Source organism: Canis lupus, chromosome 35, assembly GCF_048164855.1.
Source record: "Canis lupus baileyi chromosome 35, mCanLup2.hap1, whole genome shotgun sequence".
NCBI classification, from domain to species: Eukaryota; Metazoa; Chordata; class Mammalia; order Carnivora; family Canidae; genus Canis; species Canis lupus.
In genome coordinates, this window is record NC_132872.1 from 7211735 (window position 1) to 7239724 (window position 27990).

Below are 27990 nucleotides of genomic sequence, written 5' to 3' on the forward strand. Positions count from 1 at the left end.
ACTACTTTAAAACACTACCAAAGGTTAAGGCTCACCCCTAGAGTCCTCACTGCCATCCAGTATTTCAATTGGGAAAAAAAAGACAAAAAAATTGTCTAAGTTTATCATTGCTTCTATAAGAATTTTCCAATAAGCTTAATATTACCAACACAGTATTTTGATTAATGTAAATATAAAATGAGGGGAAAAGCAATTTAGTTTTGTAAACTAAATCATCATATCTGAAAGATTTATGACAAAGGTCTTGAGAAGTTTGGGGGGAAAAGGAACTGCTCTGTTACAGATGAAGACAGACAACAAAAAAGAAGGATAAATGAGCAAATTTCTGGATAGTAACGTGGAAACCCTAGTTCTAGGAAGTCTTACAACAGAGTTATAAGTCACAAAAAAGACATGTATAACAAGAAATTGTTAAGTTCACTGATGATGCTAAGCAATTCTGGATGCTGAAAGGCCAGGCTGATGGTAAAAAATACATAGGAAGAGCTGAAGGCTGTATAAGTGGGCAGAAAACTGGCAGATTTATTTCCATACTGGAAAGTGTAAGAAAATCTGCCTATAGAAAAACAATCTAAAGTATATTGAGGGCAGCCCCGGTGGCTCAGCGGTTTAGTGCAACCTTCAGTCCGGGCATGATCCTGGAGACCCAGGATCGAGTCCCACGTCAGGCTCCCTGCATGGAGCCTGCTCCTCCCTCAGCCTGTGTCTCTGCCTCTCTCTCTCTCTCTGTCTCTCATGAATAAATAAATAAATTCTTTAAAACTAAAAATAAATAAATAAATAAAGTATATTAAAAGACCTGGTCTAAGCTATCTGATACAGGGCAGGTGAGGGTCTTTAAAAATCCCTGCACATGTTTCTGAAGTTGTTGGTCTTAATATGCTTTCAGACCCAAAGCAACAAAGCATCAGAAGGATATTGGAAGTAAAACTCAAATCATTAATGAGGAATCCATACATATACATGTATTACTCTGGCTAATAGATCTCAAGTACAGTATATTATGGTTGGAGATGGTCCAAAAAAAAAAAAAAGACAATTAAAATAAAATAAAAGGTAGACTGAAGTGGCTTGGGGGGAAGAGGACTATTTGTAAGGAAAATAGAGGCAATTGGAATTAGAATAGATTACTATGCTTTCAGTATAGTAATGAGCACATAATTAAGTCTAAAAAATATTAAAATAACGAAGTCTGAGGAAAATTAAGTGTAGGACAATCAAGACTCACTTCTCACATTCACTAGAGCCTATTCTATCATAAAACTTAATAAGAAGGCAAATTCAGACATGAGAGTATACTATCCTGTTTTATACAGAAAGAAAATATTCACAAATCTGAATTGGGTGACTAGGTAACTTTTTAAAAGCCCCTTATGATTCAAATTCTATCATTCTAGGAATTGTAAACATCCAATTTGTTAAGCTTATGAGCCTAACTGTATATAATGCCAGCTAACAATAGTTTTATTTTACTCAATTCTGTTTCTAAGTTCGAAACAAAGAAGGTTCGGTAGCTTTAAGAACAGGCAAGAAACCACGTTGGAGAAAACAAGCCTACTAAATAGTGACACCTGGACTCCTATAGGATCTAAAACAATTGTTTTAAAAAGTAAAATGCTAGAGTTCTCAAATTACTGGTTACTATGTAATTCTTAAGTCTTTAGGGATCAGTGAGATTTCTAAAATCCTCCAGGATGGAGTTCTGTCAACCTTGGATGGTAAGAATACTTAATCCTTTACTCAGGTGGCTTCTTTTCATTCATATATTTTAGGTAGCACAATCACCTTGGTATTTATGAGAAGACAACATAAAAAAGCTTGGAGCAGTATTATAGTTTTGGGTCCCAATTCAGAGAAAGAAAAAGGATATACGTTAGGGCAACAGAAGAATAAAGAGCAAGTGAACTTAGCCACTCTGAATGTAACAGCACTTTTCCATGAAATTAAGACAAAGAAATGCTAATTTCTTCATTCTAAAAATGGAGATTTAAAAAGTGTCTACTTGTTATTTCAACTAAGTTGAAGGATAATACAAGGATATATTGGTTGGTTTTAATGCTTATTGCTTAATTTCTTCCTTCCTGCTATAATGCAATTATTTTGTAAAACAGATATGAATTACCAATAAAACTAAGAATTGCCCACTAAGTCCAGTTCATTTTCCACTGAATCCAAGACATACTTCATTTTACTGACTTCTACTCTTACCTTCCTTCATCTCTTCAGAACTATATGCTCCTTGGACAGTGCTCTCTCTCAACCAAATGGGTCTCTCTTTGGCAGATTTCCCCTCCAGTGAGGCTCGATGATCTTCTTGGTCATCCATGTTAATGACAACATTCTGAGTGTATAAGTCCTCATAGGAGGGACCTTTGGTGGCCCATGCTTCCCGGTGGTGCCCACCTGCCAGGCCAGCAGCTCCAGCAGTAGTTGCTGCACGGTCCTTGCTATAAAAAAGATGAGGGCAGGAAGAAGAAAAATTAAAGTCTTGGTGTTGGAAAAGAAGCACAGCTGGGGAGGTGGTTACTGAAGAATCACAAATAAATGCTATCTGGAAATCATGCATACATGCTTCAGCAATTCTGAGAAACCCCTCTTATAACTCAGGGTATCATATTTGTATTTAACAATCCTCAAACACTGGGTCCTCTGGTGTATATACAAATGAATGAGGTATCATAACTTAAGATGTTTCAATAAATCTACGTAAGGAGAGGGGAGAATAATAGAGGTGACACAATCCACTTAAAGACACCAGTCACAAGAATCTCTCACAGTCACACCTTTCATGAGCATTCTGTTTAAAAACAAAAAGCCCCCAAACAAAACACATTACATTTCTAAAAACCTCTTGCATCTCAACCAAGATTGATTGAGGGTGGTTCTGTGTGCTTTTCTTTGTGTGCTGAAAAGCTAAAAAAGCATTCTATAAAACCAGGCCTCAACTCAGAATTAATGTTCCGCTCCTCCTATCCACCAAATAAGGTATATCGTTATGCATGATTAACTTCTTTTTTATTGAGCTGTATTTTCCATTTCTGTACCTACGCCGACGCTCATATCTATCCCCACCCATTATTTCTACCCTGTAGTAACTGTGATTACTCAGTATGATTTGTTCTGTATTTTACCAGTACCACCCATGATCTTCTTAGCCTCTCCCAGGCCTGATCATTCCTTATCTTTCTCTAGTCACTTACGTTTCCTCATCTCTATTAGTTTTCAGACTTTCTGCTGAAAGTCTATTTTATCTGCTTGTTTCACTTTCAATCCATTTCCCATTTTCTAGATGTACCTGATTCTCTGTGTCTAGGCTCATGCCTTGTCTTTTTCTGCCTGCTACTGATGTGTTCTCTGCATCAACTCCTATGTATAACTCTCCCTCGATCTCTGTTTAGACAACTCTGTTTTATCCCATAAACTATCTTCATGTTTCATGAACTGCTCTCTGCGTGTTCTTGATACGTTTTGCTGTATTCCTGTAGGTACCTACTGACTGACTCTCTTGGCCTGCTTCTCCTTTACTTCTCTTCCATGGGTCCTAGAGTCTCCTGTGTGGAGCCTTGTCTCATTTGAGCCTAATGAGTATTTCTTCATTTGGTTTTATGTTCTGTATAACTTCTCTCTCTCTGAAACCATTCACTATTTTCCCTTTCCTTTGGTCCTACTCCATCTCTGCTTACTCCATGGCTCTTCATTTCCTCCTGGACCCACTCATATCTACTTGAGTTTTTTGTCTCATGCTTGGTTGAGGTTTCTCTGATGTGTATCTCTGTCCATGTATCTGACTGGCCCATTACATCTCTGAGAACACTATGTCTGATCATCTCCTGGAGGTAATTGTGGGCTTATCCTATTCCTCCCACTCTTCCTCTGGATATTTATAAGCCCACTGTCACTTTTGCTATATATATATATATATATAAAATGTGTTCTTTCCAGTCATCCAAACCATGCTGATCCATGCCTGTAGCTATACCCAGGGCTGCTTTGTAAACCATTCTTTCCTATAGCCTTTGGACCAGTTATGTGCTCTCCCATTCTATGTCTAGGCCTACTAGGCATCTCTCCGTACCCAATCCAGCTTTTTGCACATTATATTTTAAAAGTCGTATGTTACAGATGCAAATAACTGGTCTCTCTCTACCTGTTTCTTTCTACATTCATCTAATGTTACTTTTTGCACTACTTACTATGTCTGTCTCAATTTTATCCTTATCTGTTCCCAGTCACTCTCTATCTCTATCCTGCTTCACGTTGTCTTCTAAAAGGCTGCGCCACTGCCTTCACTAGAATCAGACTCTGCTTACTCTGGTAAGACTTGGCTTTTTGAATTTTGGTCTCCCTTGAGCATTCACTTTTCTTTCTCTTCTTTTCTCTCTTGGCCTGATCTGTGTTTGTATGTTTCTGTGCTCGCTCTATATTTTGACCCTTTCCTTTCTCATCCAGTTTCCTTGACTGTTTTTCATGTCTCTTCCAACCTTAGCCAGCATCCTATCTTGCTGCACTGGGCCTCAAATATGTCTCCATGAGCTAGCCATATGCCTTTTCTGTCTCTCTCCACCCACTCAATGTTTCTCTAGCTTTGACCTGACCAACTACACCCCTGTCCTTATTGGTCTGTCCTTCATTCAGACTCTTAAATGATTTCCTTTCTGAAGCTACGGTTTCTCCTCTATATAGCCTAGAACATATAGTTTTCACCTATGCTCTATCTTTAGCAGTAAGTCTGAAGACTATCTTCTGAAGGTCAGCAAGTATTCAGTACTTGAGTAGAGAACTAGAAGAGTAAAGAAAAAGAACAGGAAATTTAACATAAATGTTAGCATAAGGTTACTTTTAAAAAGTCTTTTGTTTTCACTACTCCATTACAGAAACTCAAGGTTGGTTTTACTCCAGTTAGAAGCAGGAGAGATCTGACCCCAAGTCAAACAATATATATTTTTTAAAGATTTTATTTATTTATTCATGAGAGACACAGAGAGAGAGAGTCAGAGACATAGGCAGAGGGAGAAGCAGGCTCCTCGAGGGGAGCCTGATGGGACTTGATCCTGGGACTCCGAGACCACACTTGGAGCTGAAGGCAGACTCTCAACCACTGAGCCACCCAGGCATTCCCTAACAATATTTTTTAAAAGACTTATTTATTTATTTTATTGTGGAGAGGGCAAAGGGAAAAGGAGAGAGAATCCCAAGCAGACTCCCCACTGAGCACGGAGCCTGATGTGGGGCTCGGTTCCACAACCCTGAGATCACAACCCAAGCTGAAATCAAGAGTCAGATGCTCTACTGACGGAGCCACCCAGATGCCCCTAAACAAAATTTTAAATTTGGAAGAATTTTTTTAAAAGAGAATTTTATTTATTTTTTTAAAGACTTTATTTATTCATAAGAGACACAGAGAGAGAGAGAGAGAGAGAGAGAGGCAGAGACACAGGCAGAAGGAGAAGCAGGCTCGATGCAGGGAGCCCAACGTGGGACTCAATCCCGGGTCTCCGGTATCACACCCCGGGCTGAAGGCGGCGCTAAACCGCTGAGCCACCTGGGCTGCCCTAAAAGAGAATTTTAACCATGGAGACTTGATTGCACAGATTTTATTTCTACCTTTACCACAGTTACAGACAAATCTAAATTATCAGCAAATGTGACACTAAGGAAAATCCACATGATAGGTAGGTTCAGTCCTACATATATAAATTTCTTCTATGAAAAGAATGTACACATTCTACTTAAAGATGACAAAAGTGACGATTCAGTTGTGAATTTTTTTACATTATTTTTTTAATTTTTAAATTTTTTTAAAAAATTTTTTATTTATTTATGATAGTCACACACACAGAGAGAGAGAGAGAGGCAGAGATATAGGCAGAGAGAAAAGCAGGCTCCATGCACTGGGAGCCCGACATGGGATTCGATCCCGGGTCTCCAGGATCGCGCCCTGGGCCAAAGGCAGGCGCCAAACTGCTGCGCCACCCAGGGATCCCTTTTTTACATTATTTAAGAAATTTTAGAACTTTCAAGACATATAACTCACCCAGGATGAGGGTGGAATATTATTTCAAAACTAAAATTTTAAAGATCTTTAAGGTGAGTGTTAGGTAAGAGATGACAAAAAAGGAGACATTACTGACAAATAATTCCATTTAAGAAAGAAAGAAAGACTTTGATTATCACCAGTGAGTTGACTTGCTGAAAGGCTGGAACTGTCCATCAAGCTCTTAGGTAAGTCTACTGACAGTTCTACAGAGGCAGCCTCTGGTTTCTAATCTAGGGATAAGCTACAATTTAATTGGTTACAGATCAGTAACCAAAGTAACAATGAAGCCACTTAAAAAAAAAAAAAAAAAGTCAATGAATTACTATCATCTCTGAGCTCTCATGCCACTCTACTGATATTTCTTTTCTTATACATAGGGCAAGACAGCTATTATAGAACCGTTATGCTCTGAAACAGATCCTATAGTGCAGAAAGGCTAACTAAGTCAATACCACTTTCAAGATGTCATATCCGGGCAGTGGAGCTTGGCAAATGCTTGGTGAGGCCATCTCAGCCAGGGTAACACCTTCTAATGTAGTTCCAATGGTCCTTCTTCTGACCACATAGAAGCAATTGGATTTAGTTCTGGTTGTCAGCTCCAGGTACCCCATTCTGTCTCTCTTGCTTGCCTCCATTTCTGCCTTTCTTCCCTAGTGACCAACTTGTCAGCCTTTTCTGATCAGTTTACTTCCTCTATTTCCTAATTCTTCTTCATCCCTGGAGTAACCATCATTCCTAATGAGAAACCAGGTGACTAGATACAGAACTACCATCAGGTCTCTAGCATTGCTGTACCACTAGGACTTGTTTCTGGCATGGAGTGAGAGATAGCCTTATAAAGAAAGATCCTGGAATGGGAGGTGAACTGTGGTAGGAGGAGAATATTAGAGATGGGATGTCAATGGTGGTGTTAAATGAATACTATTGTAATGGGAAACCATCTTTATAAATAGGAAAATATCTATAGTTAGAGGAGGAAACAAGAATAATTCACTGATAGGATTACATTGTGTAGAAAACAATCAGAAAATGATGAAGCATGTCGAAGCAATACTTCGACATGAAATAACCCACAGGCTTAAAAATTGTTTTTATAAAATCAATTTTAACTCATAGGCTTCTATGCCAGAGTTATGGTGTTACTTAAGTCAACAGAAAAAGATACGAAAATAAATTCTTGATAAGATACCAAATGAACAGTAAAAAAAATTTAAGGCTGTGATGTGGATGACATTAGTTGCCTATCAAATGTGGTTTCTTTCTTTCTTTGCTTATTGATCTTATTCAAATACTGATGGTTGGAATGCCTGGGTGGCTCAGCGGTTTGAGTGTCTGCCTTCAACTCAGGGCATAGTCCCCGGTCCAGGGATCGAGTCCCACATCAGGCTCCCTGTGAGGAGCCTGCTTCTCCCTCTGCCTATGTGCCTGCCTCTCTCTCTCTCTCTCTCTCTCTCTCTCTCTCATGAATAAATAAATAAAATCTTAAAAAAAAAAAAAAATACTGATGGTTGTTTGCTCCAAAGGACTCAGGGGCCTTCCCCAGCCGTAGGAGATAAACCTTAACTAGTCTAAGCAGCAATCAAATGATCCCACTTCCTTTGCCGATGCTGGTTTAGAAATAAACATATACAGACATTCTAGCTAGTGTGGCATTGGAGGACAGAGTAGGATGAAAGTTTTCTTCTGGGAAAGCCGTCTTCAATCTTAAAATTGGACACTAGGAAAAGAGTCCTTTTTTCTACATTTGGATATTTTCTTCTACATGTGATACCTAGAAAGACACATCCATCTTAGGCTAGTTCCTCTTGTGGTCCCAAGAGGAAAACCAAAAGGCTAACTTCTTCAGAGTATAAACATGGAACAACCTAGATCCTTGAGTATGTAATTGAGTTGTGAAATTGATTCTGAACTATACTGTACTGTACACCTTAGCATTTCTAGTCAGACAGGTTTTTCTTACTGTCCAAGCCACTTATAGTTTGGTTTTCTGTTATCACAGGTAAAGGCATCCTAAATGATCCATGATGCTAGACCAGAAAATTCCTAACAACTTATATAGATACAAAACTTTCTTTACAATTGGATTGTTTTTAACCATCCAAAAGAAACTCAATTTGCTAAGGTCTGCCCAGAACTGGCTTTCCTATAACATCAGTACCATAGCATTTAAAATACTGACAGTGCCCCTGAAAACCACACAATTACACAACACTGGGTTCTATGGAAGGATATAAACTGTGAGCCCTCAGCTTGACACTAGAAAGAAAAAAGAAAAGGGGTAGAGTAGGAGACACTTCTTGACCCCAATTCACATTTGTTTTTCAAAACAAAGAACATAGACCACTGTCTATGGCATGCCAAAACAAAGGTTGCCTCTGTAATTCAAACATTAGAGTACACTGTAAGTTGGGAGCCATAGTAAAAACTATTAACCCATATTTAGACAAGAAATGTACAGTTAAATGCTTCAAAGGAAAAAAAAAAAAAAAAAAAGCAAATGCTGTATTCCTTAAAGAACTTCATCCTTCCAAAGTTGGCTAAGAAAATTCAAAAACTCCCAAGAGGCACTTCCAATTTAGGATTAGCTAACAATTGGCTGATTTGCAGCAGGTCCAAGCAGAGTATATACTTGAAGTCAAACTTGACTATTTAAAGATTTTTGCCCAAGGCCCACACTGTTCTGCATTCAGTACAAACAAATTTCATCACAGGCACAAGCTAATAAGACAAATGTGGTAAAACTGAGAATCTATTTAACATCTGTCCTTAGTCTCCTGGGTATATAACTTACACATTCCTGCTCTCCAAAGTACAGGTAGTTTAAAAAAGGGCAAGCTTAAAAGTGTTCTTGGTAAGAACACAGGGTCTACACTCACCTTTGTTTCAAGGCTGGTATTTCTGTGGGTTCTGGCTCAAGTATTTCATAGGCCAAGTTCACATCCTCTGTTTCCCGAAGCAAAGCATAAATGGGCTCAATTTGTTCATTAAATCTTGCCAAAAGTGTGCGTGCATCTTTTTTGGGCATTGCTGATTCATCTTCTTCTACCTCTGTATGGCAAAAAGTACAGCGGAAAGTTCCTACAGAGAAAACAAAAGTCTCAGGTCAAGCAAGAGAAATTATCAAGACTAGCAAACAATTTCTAGCTCTATCCTTCTCTAACATGTTATTATTAAAACTTTCAAATACAGAAAAGTTGAAAGAATTTTATAGTGAACATCAACGTTCTCACCAATGAGATTCTACAATCAGCATTTATCACATATCTATCCATCATTTTTTATGCATTTCAAAGTAATTTCACCTCTACGTGCAGTATAGCAAAGTTGTTTTTAATCCTATTTCTAACATATTTACACATATTCTAACTTAAAACCAAAATCTTTACAACTTACCACTGAAACCTGTACCCTTCTCCAACAGCCTTCCTTTTTTGCACATTACAAATTGGGGCCTGCATTACGAGGAAAGCCAAATACCTAAAGCCAAGTCTCGAGGCATCCTGTACCTTGTCACAAAGCCATTTTTTCAAACTTATTAACCATTTATATCTAAACAAAATTTAATCAATCCATTTCCAAAGTTAAAGTGCAAGAAGTCTTTATTGATTTTACTTCTATATCCCTCACACTCAACTTATAACTAAATTGTAGTAATTCCTTAGAAACATCTCAGATTTTTCACTTCTCCTGTCACTTCACTCATCTAGGCTACTATCACTTAGCCTGAAACAGCTGCCTCAATCTGGTCTTTGAATCCCTAGGTTCTCCCTCTCCAATCCCATATCCTATTACCACCACTTTTGTCCTCTCATTCCCCTGCCCTTAGTTCTTAAGGCTATCTGGTAGCTGAAATTCTAAAATCCAAGCATCAAATCTAAATTTCTTTTATTTATTCATTTTTTTACATTTTTAAAATTTAAATTCAATTTGCCAACATTTTTTTAAAATTCAAATTCAATTTGCCAACCCAGTGCTCATCCCATCAAGTGTGCACCTCAGAGCCCATCACCCAGTTACCCCATCCCCACACCCACCTCCCCTTCCACAACCCTTTCTTTGTTTCCCAGAGTTAGGAGTCTCTCAAGTCCCTGTAAAATTTGGCCCAAAACCATGATAACCCAACCACAGTTCTTTACATGTCAGGCAAATTCAAACACCTGAAAGTTAATATCCTAGACATTAATATTTATTTTATTTGTTTAGTGCTTTCCATTTATAGAATGCATCCATATACACTTGTTGATCCTTATACAAACCTGTAAAGAAAAATCAGAACTGAGGCTCTGCATTTTGTGACTGATCCAAAGTCACAAAGCCAATTAAAGCAGTTATGAAAGCTATTATATACCTTGTATTTATTAAGTTACTGCCAACCCTCTGAGGTTGGTATAAATACAGAGTTTCTAAGGGGTTAGGTAACCTGCTTAAGATCATACAACTACTAATTGTGTGTAGCGGGTAGGATTCAAATCCAAATTTTTTTTTTTAATTTTTATTTATTTATTTTATGATAGTCACAGAGAGAGAGAGAGAGAGGCAGAGACACAGGCAGAGGGAGAAGCAGGCTCCATGCACCGGGAGCCCGACGTGGGATTCGATCCCGGGTCTCCAGGATCCCGCCCTGGGCCAAAGGCAGGCGCCAAACCGCTGCGCCACCCAGGGATCCCCAAATCCAAATTATTATGTTGAAACTCACACTCTTGAACATTACTTAATAGTCTACACCAGTAGCCCCACTTGGATCTTTAATTTGGTTCTTATCCCCAGTGCCGGAGATATGCATCCTTCATTTCTAACCCAATTTACCTGAGGGATTAAAAAAGATCATCTACATACTTCGTGCCTGCCACACAATAAGCATGCACATCTAGCTTTAAAAAGCTCTATTATGTGATTGATACACCTTCTAACCCCTCTTTTCTGGTCAAGGAATAAACAGACCAGGCATCTCTGTCTCAACATAAAACTAGATCCTCCTGATACATTTCCAGTAGAGTAAGTTTCTCTGCTGCTTTTCACACATAAACAGCCAATATCATGCAAATTCTTTGTTCTTATACCATCTAAGATACTCTTCATCCATCTTCCAACTGCCAAAATGGTTCCTGGTCTTTTACATCTACTCCAAATAAGTGAGAGAGAAAAGCAGCCCCTTACAGCAAGGAGGTGGCTTGGCATTCAGAGCAAGGCTGTGATGTTCTTCTGTCAGACAAAATCTCATAGGTTACCAACATCAGATGGCTTCTGTGTGCCCATCATAGAAGTGAGGCAAAAACAAGCCTGTCTGAGTCCGAGTACAAACAAAAGCAAGGTTTCTGTAAAATTACAAAAAAATCCCAGCTACCACGAGTGACTGCGGCTTTTTTTTTTTTTTTTTTTTTTACCAATTATGGTTCTAGCCTCACACTGTCCTCAACTCCTAGATAAGGTTTATTAAGACATTCATATCATAAAATTATCCCCACTCCGGACGGTACCAATGCAAAGCAAACCACCATCACTTCCCTGAATTCTCCCCAAATTATCTAACAAAAGCCTAAATTCTAAGTCTGTCCAGCATGGTCTTACTGAGACACTCCATGGTTCCCCATGTGGTTTCCCTTGCTACAGAAAGCAACAATAAACCCAACTTTGTTTACCTGTGAGTGTGCACCTGATGGTCTTTAACTAAATGGACATCAGCATAAAGACTTTAGCTTAACCAATTAGATAAGGATATTATTTACCAAAATAAGGAGAGAAAGAACAAGTTCTTTTTGCTCTATAGGGAAAAGATAAAAAGCTGTTTTAGATATCTGAATTCCTATTGTCCACTAGCCATCAAAATGGGTATGCTAGCTACGTAGAGCTCAAGAATGGGTTTTTTTTTTTAAGATTTTATTTATTTATTCATTTATTCATGAGAAACAGAGAGAGAGAGGCACATGCGGGGAGCCTGACTTCGGACTCGATCCTGGGTCTCCAGGATCATACCCTGGGCTGAAGTCGGCGCTAAACCATTGAGCCACCACAGGCTGCCCAAGACAGAAAATTTGACAGGAGATTCAACAACGTAGAGGTAACTAATGCTGTAAAGTAGGTCAGAGTATCCAAAGAGGTAAGAAGAGTACTATAGGTGGTCAATAAATAAACCCAAGGAAAGAAGTCTTGAGATAAATGGTATAACCAGAAGGATAGGATGGTGTTTCAAGGAGGAAATGATATGGTATTAATTTTCAAAGTCATTAAGAATTTAAAAACAGCTGTTACATTTAGTAACAAAGGATAATTAGCAACCGTGGCTAGAGAGGTTTTAGTTGGTATGCGTTCTTATTCTCTAACTATTCCAGGTTGCCTCAGCCTCTTCTCTTCAACAGAAACATAAAGAACATAAACCATGTGAAAGTGAAAAAATAAATCATATAAAGGTCCAAGTCAGCATTCAAATACCTGCTGAATTAAAAAAAAAAAAAAAAAAAAAAAAACCACTGTTCATTGTTGAAAGATGGGCAGTTATAGAGACCAGTAATGAAAAACTAGAGAAAAATGCAGAAGTTATCTAATTCAGTAGTCTTCAAAATTATTTTTAAAGGAAAAAACCCCCTTCCTCAAGTGAAGAAGTACCTAACAGATAAAAAAGCAAGTGCTCTGGTGAGGTACAAAAAGGCAGCTAAGACAAATTGTAACACTATAATCCTCTCAATATATGTCTTCAAAGCATTACAGCCCAACCTTCTCAATGTCTTGCACCAGACACACTTGGCTGCAGAGCCTTTGTACTTACTGTTCAGGCCCACAGAATGTTTTCCCTCTAGATAGTCAAATGGCTAGTCTCCTAACTTACTTCAGTTCTTTATTCAAATGTCACCTCAATGAGGCCTTCCTTAGACAACAAATCTAAAATTTCAGCACTGTTCTGTCCTCCCTTTTTTTCCCCCTTATTTGTCACCATCCAACACATTATGTTATTTATCTAGTTTATTAGGTTATTTATCATTAAAACTGTCATGTTACAACCAATTAAAAAAAATCTTCTCAGATATCCCAATTCTCTTTTGAAGACAGCATACATTCCAAACTTCAGCTTTAAGTAAATGAATCAAAATGCCTGTCAATGTAACTCCTCCATATAAAATAGCAAAACGCTTTTAGACTGGAAAAAGAAGAAAAGAGATTACTGTTAACACCATCATTTGACAGAAGGAAATCTCAGAAATCAGTCCTTTAACTTGATTGGTGGAAAGCAAAATAGGGGGAAAAGAAAAGACAGTATGTAGTCATAAGAAATTCTAGCCTCATCCAGGTAAGTTTCCAGAGACCATGCTTAATTTAGACTAAGACTTAACAAGTTATTTTCAGCAGGGCCTATTCTGCAGCTCTGAAAAGAGTGGCTTTTATATTACTGTCAAAAACAGTGGAAGATCCGAGATGTTTACCCTACTTGTAAGTTAAGTTATCCTGGCAGTTTCATGGATGTTGGAGGAAGACGTAATACTCCTAGGTCAGAGGTAAAGAATTGTATTACTCATGGCAATAGAAGTATGCAATGGAGTTGCATATCCCCCAGAAATGCAGGACTTCCATGTCTGAGAGGATCAAGCAGCTCTTGGAATATATGTTAGCTGCTAACCCACAGGACCGGCCTAATGCCTCTGAACTTGAAACCAGAATGGACCAGGTCACATGTGCTGATTAAAATTCAGGGCAAAGCATCTTGAGTGTTTTTAAACTAGGTGAGTGTACTCTTTTTGTTCTGCATGCCCACTTCCTGGACTGGATTCTTCATCTCGGGGCCCCACGGTGGGTCCTGTGGAGCTGAGGGGAGATGCAGGGTTGAAGACCACGAAGTCCTTGTTATGAGAGACCCACACAAGTCTTGAGATCTGTGGGGTAGAATAAGAGCTGGAAAGTCTAGAGAAGTTTTCTGAGTGGACATGGCATTTGAGTGGAGTCTCAAGTGTTGCAGAAATACTTCTTATCAATTAATAAATGTTGGGCAGCCCAGGTGGCTCAGCGGTTTAGCACCGCCTTTGGTCCAGGGCATGATCCTGGAGACCCAGGATCGAGTCCCATGTGGCTCCCTGCATGGAGCCTGCTTCCCCCTCTGCCTGTGTCTCTGCTGCTGTTTCTCATGAATAAATAAATATAATATTTTTAAAAAATTAATAAATGTTTACTGGAGAAAATGTGGAAAAAAAAAAAAGCCAGTGTCAGCTTCTGTGCTAGTTCCCTGAGCCCAAATTCCTGCTGAGTGACAGAAAGAGGGCCAGGTGACAGCTATACATGCAGTGGGTTATGTTACAGGAGACTCTGAAGTTAAGGAACCCAACTCTTTTATAATGGGCATAAACATGCCTGTCCTTTGCTCTAGAAGGTGATGTTATCTTTATTATACAGGACACTAAGAAAATATGCTCTGGAGGGAGACTATTTTTATTATACTGAACAGTAAGCAAATTTGCCCGTTGCTGTAAAAGAAACAACATTATCTTCCCAGGCTGCTCACTAAATAAACATCCATGAAAAAGATATTCCAGAAAAAAAGGCAGTCACTACTTCTGCTTGCAAGACATGCATAACATGTGACAAAATCATGTACTGTCTCCCAACAATTATCATGTCTGGATAACATTATAAGAGGAAAAGATAGCCTGACATCTTGAGTCCTATGTTTATCACAAAAACAGGAGTTGTAAACAAGAACCATCCTGTCAAAAGCCAGGTCTGGCATTCAAGAAGAAAAATAATAAAAGATTGTACATTTTATGGAGAAAGATTTAAGATTACCTTAATAAACCAGTTGCAAAAAAAAAAAAATAAAAGCGTTTTTAAGAATTTCAATGAACATTAAAAAATGGAAATCAGCTTGAGGCACCTGAGTGGCTCAGTCAGTTAAGCATCTGACTCTTGATTTCAGCTCAGGTCACAATGTGAGTTGTGAGATGAAGCCCAGCATTGGGCTCCATGCTGGGCAATGCTTAGGATTCTCTCTCTCTTTACCTGACTCCTTTCCCACCCTCTCTTATTTACTTAAATTCACTTAGCCAACATATAGAGAAAAAAGTTGAAAAAGTGCCAATCAGCTTTCCCAAAATAAGAGGTCGTGGTGGAGGGGGTGGGATGAGGGACTTAGCACAAACTATGTACTAAGTACACTTCTACTGAGTGGGTGGTGGTAGAACACAGATAGACACAAAATCTATCATCAAGAAGCTTAAAGTTTAGTAGAGATGAAAGATATCTGGAGATAAACATCTGGGATCAGTACAAAAATAAGGTATATAAGTGTTCCAGAGTTCAAAGAAGGAAGAGGACTTCTAGCTGGGAGCATGATGGAAAGTGTGCCTTTTGAAGTAGAATTTAGAAGAAAAGCAACTGTTACAGAGTTCAAGGAAAGGGAGAAGAGAATAGGACATTCTAGATCATCAAAAATAGGTAGTTGAAAATAATGCTCAGCTGTGGTTTCGGTGTAGTAGGAATAGAGTTATCAAAAAAGAATGGTAAAAGACAGAATTAACAGGATAAACTAATGTGGTCATAGTCTTGAATGCCACCCTTTACCTTGACTTTATTCTTGAGTAAAAGGAAAGAGACTTAAAGATTTTGGGAAAGAATACAAGGTGATCAAAACTAACATTTATAAATACTGATGGGCTTTAGAGGCTTGTGATAGTCTTCCAACAAGCTATTTCTTAACTGTTAACACAAAATCACTAGTAGAATTTTAAAATAATACTCAAGTTCCACCCAAACATGCTGATTCAATAGGTCTGGAGTGGGACTCAGGAATGTAAATTTTGAAAGTTCCACAAGGAAGTTTAACACATACTCCTGGTGGCAGCTGCTGTTAAATAATCAATATGATAAATATCCTAACTCTTCTTGTAACTGGACCACTCTGCACTAAGAAGGGTGCACGGAATGTACTACTTAAGCATGAGAAAAGAAACAAGTTGAAACTCAGAGCTCTGTATCATCTTTCAAGACCAAAAGGGCAAAAATCAGAAATAGCAAATCCAAACCACATAAAGGAGAATATGCAAGCTAGATCTAAGAATGTAGCAGCAAGGAGAAAATGAGTCTACAAAGACTCTTAGGCAAAGCGTGATAAATGATGGGATTAGGAGAAAAACAGTTCAACAATCACACATTTGTTTGATCATCTACACTCAGAAACTACAAAAGAACTAAGAAAGCTTTCACAAATACTCCCGTGTGTTCATCACAAGCCAAGCCTTTGCCAACAGTATTATCCAAATCTAGCATATGAGGAAATAAAGACTCAAGAGTTTTAGGTTTACTAGGTCATAACTTAAAAACAAAAAGCACTAAGCTTGGACGCAAATATAAATCCTTCTGACTCAAAAGACGAAATGCACTTCACAATCCTGAACTGCACATCCCTTTCCCACTTTGTCCTTGAGCCCATCATCTTCTGAGTTGTTTTTGTAGAGCTCTCATACTAGTGGAATAAGTCAAGACAAAAAAATAACATCAGGTGTTGATAAGTGTAATAACAATTTAGCAAACTCTCCCCATGTATATACATAGGTTCTAATTTCAAAATATAAAATAGGAGAGAGGATTTGTAAAGTGCCTATCACATGCCCCACATGCCCAGCATTTACTCAGCTGAGTCTTAGTGCATCAGGTTCACCAGAGGATCAAAATGTATCAGGTTGTAGATAATTAATAGGTATTGAAAGTAGGGAGAAAAAAGATCTTTTACAAATACAGATTTCAAAACTATAGTCTAGGGTTATCTAAATATTAACATATGAATACCCCTATTCTGACTCAAGATTCTTCGAAGGAAGGTTAGTTACCACTCCAAAATGAGAAAAGAAATGGAGACCTAATTGTGGGCATGAGACGGAGGAGGAGAAAGAAAGGGGGAGGAAAGAGGTGTATACAATTTTAACTTTCTCCCCAAATAAAAAAATGTCAAAACAAAAATGAATTGAGGGCAGGTGGATGATGAGATGGAAAGGGGAAAGAAGGGCTGGAACAAAAGAAAAAAAAAAAAAGCAAAGTTAAACAAAATTCAAACAATGTTTTTCTTTTGCTTCATGGGAAGGACTGGCCAAGGTCTTCCACTTCACTGTTTCAAACATGTTATTCATTTTAGCAAACATCACACTGATTTCAATTATGGAATAGTAAGTATAAAAAAAATACTGAAAAAATTGTTTATATTCCTTAGTTTGAAAAAGAGAAATTGTTTTGGAAGTTTATCATAATTGAAGAAAAGGGCAGAAGATATGAGTGAACTCCCTAAACAATTAGACATTATTTAAGATTATATTTTTTCCCCTCTTCACTCTGGTACATACAATGAGGTCATCAGATAATGCCCAGAATTCACTGTCAAAGATTTACCAAGAGTATTAATAACAAATGGAATATTTTTCAGCCATTTTCCTACAAAAAAAATCAAAATATGCCCAATGGCTTTGATATGGCACAGGTGCTACAGTACTAAAGCTGGAGTCATGCTGCAGCCCAAATTTTCAAGGCTAGCCAAGGAAACAGGGAAGAGCAAATGTCTGCTGCTAAACAGCTCTCACCCCAGCACAGTGGGACTGATGTCTTAAGATTCCCACCTTCCTTTATTTTTTTTTAAATATTTATTTATTTATGATAGTCACAGAGAGAGAGAGAGAGAGGCAGAGACACAGGCAGAGGGAGAAGCAGGCTCCATGCACCGGGAGCCCGATGTGGGATTCGATCCCGGATCTCCAGGATCGCGCCCTGGGCCAAAGGCAGACGCCAAACCGCTGCGCCACCCAGGGATCCCCCCACCTTCCTTTTTAAAATAAGATTTTATTTATGTATGTGAGAGAGCACATGAGTGGGGGGAGGGGCAGAGGGAGAGAGAGAAGCAGACTCCCCACTGAGCAGGGAGCCTGATGTGGTGCTCCATCCCAGGACCCTAGGATCATGACCTGAGCTGAAAGCAGATGCTTAACTGACTGAGCCACCCAGGCACCCCGATTTCCCACCTTCCTAAGTCTAGCCCATCATCTTCTGAGTTGTTTTTGTAGAGCTCTCATACTAGTAGAATAAGTCAAGACAAAAAAATAACATCAGGTGTTGATAAGTGTAATAAAGAAAAAGCAGAAAAAGAGGATAAAGAAAAATGAGTGCAAAGGAAAGGGGTATGCTCTATTGCGCAGGAAACTTGGGGAAGTCCCCTCTGATACAGCAAGTGAGAAGAGATTTGAAAGATGTAATAGAACCAGCCAGTCAGGGCAGCCCCGGTGGCTCAGCGGTTTAGCTCCACCTTCAGCCCAGGGCCTGAGCCTGGAGACCTGGGATCGAGTCCCACATCAGGCTCCCTGCATGGAGCCTGCTTCTGTCTCTGCCCTGCCCCCTCTCTCTCTCTGTGTCTCTCATGAATAAATAAATAAAATCTTTAAAAAAAAAAAAAAAAAGAACCAGCTAGTCAAGCAGATATTTGAGCAAGAGGAAACGGCATGTAAAAAGGCAAGAAAAGTGAAGGTATGCAGACAAGGCACAAATAAGATGACCAGTACAACACAAGAGAGAGTGGTAGAAATAGTGTCCAAAATTGGGGGGTGGGTTAGGGGGCAGATAAAAGACCTTATAGGTATTATTAAGGACTTTGACTTTTCAAAATGATGGGAGAAGTCTTTAAAGGGTTTTACAGAAGAGTAACAGAGTCTGATGTGCTTTTCAACAAGGGTCACTGGCTACTGTAACAAACAGTCCATATGGGCAGCAAGAGTGAAAGCAAGGAAACTAGCTAAGAGAATAGTGCAAAATCTAAGCAAGAGAGAATGGCTAAGATAACTTTTCTGGACAATCCTGTGAAAAACTGAAAAAACTCCCCCTCACTCAAAAACTTCCAGAAAAAAGAAACAAAAGACAATTGGGATGCCTGGGTGGCTGAGCGGTTGAGCGTCTGCCTTCAGCTCAGGGCATGATCCTGGAGTTCCGGAATCAGTCCCACATCAGGATCCCCACAAGGAGCCTGCTTCTCCCTCTGTCCATGTCTCTGCCCCTCTCTCTGTGTCTCTCATGAATAAATAAAATCTTAAAAATAAAAAAGATAATTAACAGTTCCATTTAAAACCAAGTAACAAGGACGAGAACTCCTAGGATTTTAATGAGATAAGAGGAAACTATAAAATTTCAAGACAAATCACTAACATATGGGATTAATTTTACCACACTGTAAAAATCCAGTCACCATACATATATACCTTAGGAAGCATATTTGGACATTGTTTCCCTTCCCACTGAATATTTTATTGTTTATGTAAACATGGGGAAAGGGAGTGAACTGGAAACTTGGGAAAATAAAACTGACAAAAAATTGTAAATATTATTTTCCATCATGCCACAAAGTGTTTCTGAAGATGGCATTATTAAACAGAGCATATTTTCTACATGAACACTACTATAACCAAGAGTTTCAATTCCTAACCAAGGCTTTCAAATGAATTCAAAATGACTAACATCATCTTCTAAAAGCAGTGATAAAACCCTAGCCTCTATATACTTTTAAAATATCAACTCTTCCCCAAAACAAAGGGTGTTCTGAAATTAGAGTTGAGAGAAACCATATATGGTATAGAACAGACTGAACTTATGATTTCACACATGCTAAAAAAAAAAGGGGGGGCCTAGAATGATGACAGGAATCACCCAAGGTGATGATTACGAACACAACCCAAGACTAGAAGTCAAGACTCTGGAATCCTAATACACTGTCACTTTACTGTGTTGGAGTCATTGCTTAAAGAAACAAAACAAAACAAAACTTCTAAAAATGACATTCCGCTGAACACACTGATTATGCAAAAGGACTCCATTGTAAGAAGTACCTTAAAAAAATCCTGACAGTACTATCAGAATTGACCAAGATTTAATATCCATAAGCTGTTATAGCAACAACATATTTAATTAAGAATTACTCTGCTTTCTTAGACATCAAAAGGCTTGGGGGCAATGAGGTGGGGTTGGGATGTAAGGTAGAAGAATTGGAAGGATAACCACAAAACAATAGTTGTTTTTTTTAAAGATTTATTTATTTATTCATGAGAGAGACAGAGAGAGGCAGAGACACAGGCAGAGGAAGAAGCAGGCTCCATGCAGGGAGCCTGCAGGGAGCCTGATGCAGGACTTGATCTGAGAACTCCAGGATCACACCCTGGGCCAAAGGCAGACGCTCAACCACTGAGCCGCACAGGCACAGGTGTCCCACAATAGTTGTTAACACAATGAAAGGTGGTGAGAATGGGGATTAGGTACGTTAGTGGGAGAGCAAAGTGTGGAAAAACTAGGTTTGCCATTTCATTTTACATATTTTTCTACTACTGGAGTCCTTAATACATTTACATTAATATATTAGTTACGTATTTTTAGCAGAAAGAAAACAAATGTTATTCTGAATTCTCCAAAAGCACTCAACTCCCTCTTAACTAATATGAGGAAGTCACACATTCTTGGATTATTCTTTGAAAGCATCATTAAGTCCTTTGTTATAACTTTTATAACTCAAAATACTCAAGTGGCATATATATTAAAATGCTAGTCTCAAAAGTCACCTCTCATTCTAATTTCCAAACTATATTTCATAAAGCAAATTTCAGTTTAATTGGCCAAGGGGAAATGTATGGAAAAAGGAATTGTTATTACAGAATAGGTACAGACATGACAGGAACATAGATATTTCCTCTAATTATTTCACCTATAATAAAAAGGTACTTGAAAAACTATCCCTTAACAATTCACTGTAGAACACATAATACTGTAAAATACTCATTTGTTTCAATTCAGAACATCTCAAATGTATTTGTGATGTACATAGTAAAACCCCACACTCTAAAAGGTCAATTTATCAATGAAATTGGCCTTTGTCCTCCCTTAAATGGACACATCTGGATTTGGTATAATCATACAACATTCCCAGGTTCTGGAACTCACTATAAAAGGGAAAAAAATGTACTATGCCTGAGGTGGGGGGGTGGGGGGAGCAATAAATTGAAGTATAGTACTTATGTAAATACTAATGCCTACAATAACTTCTCTATGTTAGGCCTAAATTGAATCTATCTCAACATGCAGTGAGAAGGCAAAAAACCTGTGGCTTTGATATGACTATTTGAAAGACAATAATCAACAGAATATTATATGACAACGTCAAACTAAAAAGCAACTCTTTACATATTGGCTTCTATGTAATTAGCATCAAAATACAAAAATGATAAAACACAAAAAACTTTTAGTTAAAAAGAAGCCCTCAAATCCTCAAGATCAAAGCAACAAAATTTTTTTAAAAATCAGACTTAAAGGTTTGAGAGAGGTAGGAAGGATAGTAGTCCCTTACTATCTTTCCATAACTTGTTTTTATTTTTATTTGTTAATTTATTCTGATAATCATCTATCCCCCATCCGAAACAAATCCACACCTCTGAACTTTCCAGTATGATTTTCTGATGAATCCACCCTGGGCAAGATTCCAAATCAGCAAATGAGCAAAATAATTCTAGAAAGATTTGTGTGTGTGTGGTTGTTAGCATTTCAGAAACTGAATATACTATTTTTGAGACATCTCATGTCCTAAGCAAAAAGAGATGAAGACAGGAAAAAGTGGTTTGATGTATGAAATGTAAATATTATTAACAAGTCTTTAAGAGTCTCACAAACACAGGACCCTAACAGTTTAAAGATATCCACTTAGGAAACTGAGGAATTTTAATGATATGGGGATCAAGAAACTGATCTGCTTATAAATCAAAAACCTTTACCTGCAGTCACAAGGCAATAAAGGACTCATATGATTTAATCCCAAATTTATATATGAATATCCCAAATAGATATAAAGTTTACTTGACTATTCCAAGTGACTCAGATATAACCAGTAGAAGAGTTACAACATTGTGACTATTTTTAAGAGTTATATATTAGACACTTATTTTCTTTTACAGTTAGTTATCAAAGACTTCTTTTATACTAATCCTAAAATCTGTCTCTAAGTCTTTCCCATGGAGCCACACAAAACAAGCTCAACATTTTTTTCTTAATATTTAATTGTAAACATCCTATGTAGCCTTAGATTTATTACTTTGTAAGATCCTCCAAACTCTAGAGTAAAACACAGGCATATGAAAGTGTACCCGGCCCACACATCATTTAATGAGTCTAACTAGATAAAATACTCTCAAAATCCTATTTCTAAGATCTTATTAAATAGTTATACATTCTTCTTTTTAAAATTTAACTTATTTAAAAGTTTATTCAAAATGGGATTCTTGGGTCTCTAAGTAAATTCAGTAATAGGAACTCCCAAACTATTTCTAATTCAAACCCCTAATGATTTATCTCCTCCTCAGCCCCAGTTAAAACTAGTGTCATAAATGCCTTTAAAGAAGTATAAAACTCTATTCTTTCACCCACTATTCCTACTGCTGAGAACTCTTCTTAGGGAAAAACTTCAATAGGAATAAAATGCTATATCCAAAAGCGTTCAAAGCATCATATCTTACCAACAAAATACAGATAAAATCAAAGTGCCCAAAGGGGATTGAAAGGAAAACTAGGGGGGAAGAAATCATAACTATTAAAACATAGTTTGAGGGCAACCCCAGTGGCGCAGGGGTTTGGCGCCGCCTGCAGCCTGGGGTGTGATCCTGGAGACCTGGGATCGAGTCCCACATCGGGCTCCCAGCATGGAGCCTGCTTCTCCCTCTCCCTCTGCCTGTGTCTCTGCCTCTCTCTCTGTGTCTATGAATAAATAAATAAAATCTTTAAAAAAATAAAAATAAAAATAAATAAAACATAGTTTGAACGATAGAAAAAAACAAGAGGGTTTGGTATACTAAAGAACCAAGAAATCACACTATTTTTAGCTATGATAATTACAAGTAATATGCAAAAGGACAGTGGTTCTGTGGGTAATTTTTTTTTCTCTTCAAAATTTTCTCTGGCATTATGGTTGCATAATTTTTAAATTAAAAATGAAAAATATAGCCTGGGTGGCTCAGTGATTGAATGTCTGCCCTTGGCTCAGGGCGGGATCCGGGGTTCCCGGATTGAGTCCCACACTGCGCTCCTTGCAGGGAGCCTGCTTCTCCCTCTACCTATGTCTCTGCCTCTCTCTCTGTGTGTCTCTCATGAAAAAAATAAAATCTTTAAAAAAAAAGGAAAAATATAAAGCTTTTTCCATATCCTCTAACCTTAACATCTAAAAAGAGAATACGATCTCCCCCTTTCTTTTGGTGAAGCATGTTGCTGAATTAACTTAGAAGTGCCATTAACTAAATTACCTATAGTTAAGACTATCAAAGTAGAAACAGAGATACTAAATCTACCTCCATGGTCACAAAGCTTGCTAAATCTAAAGCACACATTTATGAACCACAGATACTATTTTGCTGATTTGAGAAATTTCATGTCATGTGGTCTTTGTTTTGATTACATGAAACTCGTATATTTCACTACAACAGCTGGTTTTGCCTGATGAAGTTTCTGAAACCAGGTACTAGTGGGCAAAGGCTAGGCCATTCCATTTTAATGAAATAAAGTATCTATACATACATACTATAATGGAAAAACCTCAGTCTTTTTTCTATGTAGGGAAAAGTCCAGCTTTTCCTACTGTGTGTTTCTTTATTGTATGTCTCCTTTACTAGTCACACACAACATGATACTTCTGACCACCAAGTGTGTCGAGGTTTTACCCTAAGCAATTCCCTATGACACCAGCTGGGTTTCCTAACATTCAACTCGATTATGACTACCTGGAGATAGCATCAGACCCCGCAGGTTGATGGCTTAGTCCCAAAAGACTGCGCAGGAGTCCCCTCCTGCAAATTCAGATGCCAGACATAAGCCTAGGTTATCATGGGTGTTTCTGACTCACAAGCTATATAAATGGGAGGTTCCAATGACCTTCTGCTCAGATTCAGCTAATTTGCTAGAGCAGCTTACAAAACTCAGAGATATACTTACTTATGTTTACCAGTTTATTAAAGGATATGATAAAGGATATAGATGAATATCCAGATAGAAGAGATGTGCAGGGCCAACTATTTAGGAAGGGGTGCAGGGCTTCCATGTCCTCTCCAAGTGTACCAATTTCCTTTATACCTCCACATATTCACCAACCTAGAAACTCCCTGAATTCCATAATATTGGGATTTTTATGGAAGCTTCCTCGAATAGGCATGATCACTCATTAAGTCCATTTTCAGCCCTTCTTAAGAGAAGAGGAGCTGGGGTTAAAAATCCCAAGCTTGGTCTTGGCTTGGTCTTTCTGATGACCAGCTCTCATCCAGGAGCCATGCAGGAATCCACCCAAAGTGACCTCATTGGAACGAAAGACACTCATCACCCAGGAAATTACAAGAGTTTCAGGAGCCCTGTGTCAGGAACCAAGGCTAAAAACCAAATATTAGAATAAAAGATGCTGAGTGCTCTTATCATTTACGAAATTACAAGAGTTTTAGAACTCTGTGCAAGGAACCGGGAGCAGAGACCAGTATGTATTTTCTATTATCTCACACATACCAAGCACCAAATATTTGTAGAGAGTTCAACCCAAGAATAGCAATGGCAAAATCCAAACACAAAGTATGAAAAGAACCTATGATCCCTAGGGAAAAAAAAAAGGAGATGGATAGGGAAAAGCTACAGACTGAAGTAGAAAGATCACTGGTTTCTGTCAATTAACACTAGTAAAATAATTCTTGCTAAACTCAGAATTTCCTGAGCCCAGATTTCTGGACACTCATCCAAGAGTCATGACTCTTTGTCTAGTGGCAGAAAGCTGCCCATACACTTGAATGAAAAACTTTTTAACAGGGAAACAGTAAAGTCTAGAAAGCCTCAAATCTCCTTCCTGAAGGCCCCTTGATTGCTAATATAAACCACAGTTCAACTTAATAATTGTTGAAATGGAAATGGAGATAGATGTCCATCAGTTATCCCCTTCCCCAACATTTTGTCAGAAATATCATCAATCTCCAATAACAACCAGGAAGTAAAACAGTTCTGTACAAGACTGGGCTGAGAATGAAAACTATTATCCTATCAATTTAAAGAGAGCATAAATAGTACAGCAGAAAAAGTTCCCTCCTCCTCTGATACATACACCAAATGTTTATTTCCCATCTTCTTTAAAAACTCACTTATGAAAAAAAACTTACTTCTCCCTTACTTCTGAAAAAATCAGCATAAGGGAGCAGAGAGAAAAAGACCAAGATTTCTAATGGGAATGTACAATCAAGGAATGGTCCCAAGGCATCAAGGCAAATGAAAACACAAAACACACCACCAGAACTGACAGACTGGAGCCTAATATCACCCAATTGGCACATGCTCTCCTTAAGGGAAAAGTCCAAATGAAAAGCTAAAGTATAATCAAAAGGCAGGTATAGTCACAGAACAAAGTTTCCCAATGACTAAGAATTTTCAATCATGGTACCTTAGGCTTCACTGTAGGGACATAAATGACAATTAAGTTGACTATTAGTGTTGGCTGATCGGTGAGTGATTCAAAAACCTTGATTCAAATAATCTTGACTACATTTCGGCGTTAGGCCACCTCCTACACAAGTCAACTGACAGCTAGTTTCATTCAGACACTAACCCTAGGTGAAATACAAAGAGCTTCATGGATCAACTTCCTAAATACTGATATATAAGTAGTGGGAATTCTTCCCTTTAGAAAGTCTCAGGAAATTAAATAAGAATCAAATGAATAAATGTAGTAGCAGCACATTACTTTAGACTACTTTCTCTGAGGGACTGGATCATACCTTCAACTGTAGTCAAGAGTGATGAAAACAACCACTGTTAACACCAGCATCTGCAGAGAATCACAAAACCCAGACCCAGAGCTCCTTTAAGAAATCTGTTAGAGTGAATGGCAAAAATGGCGAGACTTTTCTAGTCTATTCTGAAAGAGCTCCAGATATATTCCGCAACATCCCTCTATAGCACACACTCAAGCAATTCTTCTACTAAGGATGGTTAAAATTTTCTTACAACCAAGATCTCTTCCTAGTTAAGCCCTTTTAAGGTAAACAGTGAGGTTCTGACAAATTAAACATTTAATACCAATGTGCTTTAAATCACCTTTCATCCAAAATGACTGCTTCACAATAAATAAGCTATTTCTAGCTCTTTAGGTCAATAATTTTAATTGGTATTGGGATTATTTCCCATTAAAAAATAATTGTAAAATTCTTTAAGATATACAATACATAACATGTACAAAAATTAGAAAATTACAGGTACATAAATCTTTAACTTTTTGGCACTAAAACATTTCATGTGTGAAAGTTCAAATTATATTTTTCAAATAGCTTTTTAAAGATTTTTATTTACTTATTCATGAGAGTCACAGAGAGGCAGTCACTCAGGCCGAGGGAGAAGCAGGCTCCCCGCAAGAAGCTTGATTCAGGACTCGATACCAGGACCCTGGGATCACGACCTGAGCCTAAGGCAGACACTTAACCACTGAGCCACCCAGGTGCTCCTCAAATAATTTTTTAAAAGGCAGATCTATGAACTAGTAGCCTATATTCCTGAATTCTGCATAACAAGGGACAATCTAACTTTACAACATTTGCTCTCTCCATAGATTTTTGCCTCTAGAAAATAATACACAATTATTATCATAATACCACTGAGTAATTAGCAAAAAACTGTAGTCTCTTTTCCAGTTTACAAATGGACAACACTGTATGACATATGTAGTTACGTCTCGTTATGACAATAAGACAACACTACTATACAACCTGGCACTTTAGTTTCTCATGTTAATACTAGATAGATTGCAATTTTAGAAAATGCATGTTTTACAATTTTATGTTGGTAAGAAAAAATCCTTAACTAAAGCATTTAATTAAATGAAGCAAATTACAGATCATGTTGATAGTTCTCTTCCACTAATGAATGGCTAAGAGAATAAATATCTATCTACTTATTAATTTGGAAGATGTGTCCATCTAATTTCATCATGCTAACTCTTATCTTTTTGGTCTCAGCTGTTACTGAACTTCTTCCAGAGGCTTTCTCCAAAATGCCCTAGTTACACATACTACCGATTAACACTTTGTACTTCCACTAACAAAGCATTTAAATACACTGTATTATAACTTTCTGATAGCAAATGGTACAAGAAGGCATTCAAATAACTGTTGAATGAAGAGGTTAAAAGTAAACCTGTCAGGATGGCTTCAGAGTGGTAGAGAAGTCAACCTTTCATATTAGGCTTCAAGGGTATATAAGGGGTGATGGTGGGACAGAGGTAAGAGAGCCATAGGTAGGACTCTGCAAAAGCTTCTAAAAGTAACATGATGATCAAACCATGACCGAAAGACTAAGAATGACATATGTGGACTTACACTAATTCAATCACCTTTATAATGATTATGCACGATTGGTTTAAAAATTAATCAATTTAAGACAAATAATACATATCTTAAATTACTTAAAACACTCATTAAGTTGGGCAAAATCTTACCTGTCATGGGATCAAAGAGTTGATTAGCTTCTAAGTCAGTAAAAGTACTACTACAGACAGGACATTTGAAGGAAGCCCGGTTGGTGGAATCCCTCTCATCAGTTTCAATCCTCCTTCTCATGTGGTCCAATTTATATTTTACCACATTAACAAGAGTACGATAATTAATGAAGTAGTAGTTATGGCGAGTGGTCTTCCCGTCTGCAGCAGTCTCTACCCTCATTCTGCATTTGATGAACTTATCTCCCTTTAAATTATTCAAAACTGATCGAAGTTGCTTCCGATCAAACTTGAGCAGCTCCAGCATATCCTCCTCTTTCACACAGGGGTTCCGGATCAAGATGTCCAAGGCCAAAGCATGCTCAATGCCATAAAACCCCCGGATCACATACTTGGCTAACCTCTTCAATGCTGCGGGAACCTCGGTGAGGACATCAGGATCTGCCATCTTTAGCAGCAAACTTCAACTCTAAAT

The 27990-nt window shown here is 38.0% G+C and overlaps 1 protein-coding gene across 11 annotated transcripts in view; it reads right to left on the reverse strand.

Annotated features, from left to right (window-relative positions):
• GTF2E1 (general transcription factor IIE subunit 1) overlaps positions 1-27990 on the reverse strand; it is a 99972-nt gene that overhangs the window by 23384 nt on the left and 48598 nt on the right. For all 11 annotated transcript variants that reach the window (XR_012024272.1, XM_072811759.1, XM_072811763.1 and 8 more), the window contains 3 exons: positions 27516-27984; positions 8914-9115; positions 2209-2447 (listed from right to left, as the gene is read on the reverse strand). Coding sequence is in view for 10 of the 11 variants with exons in the window: in XM_072811759.1 (XP_072667860.1) it covers positions 2209-2447; positions 8914-9115; positions 27516-27963 (889 nt within the window). In the remaining variant the exon portion in view is untranslated. The remainder of the gene's footprint in view (positions 1-2208; positions 2448-8913; positions 9116-27515; positions 27985-27990) is intronic.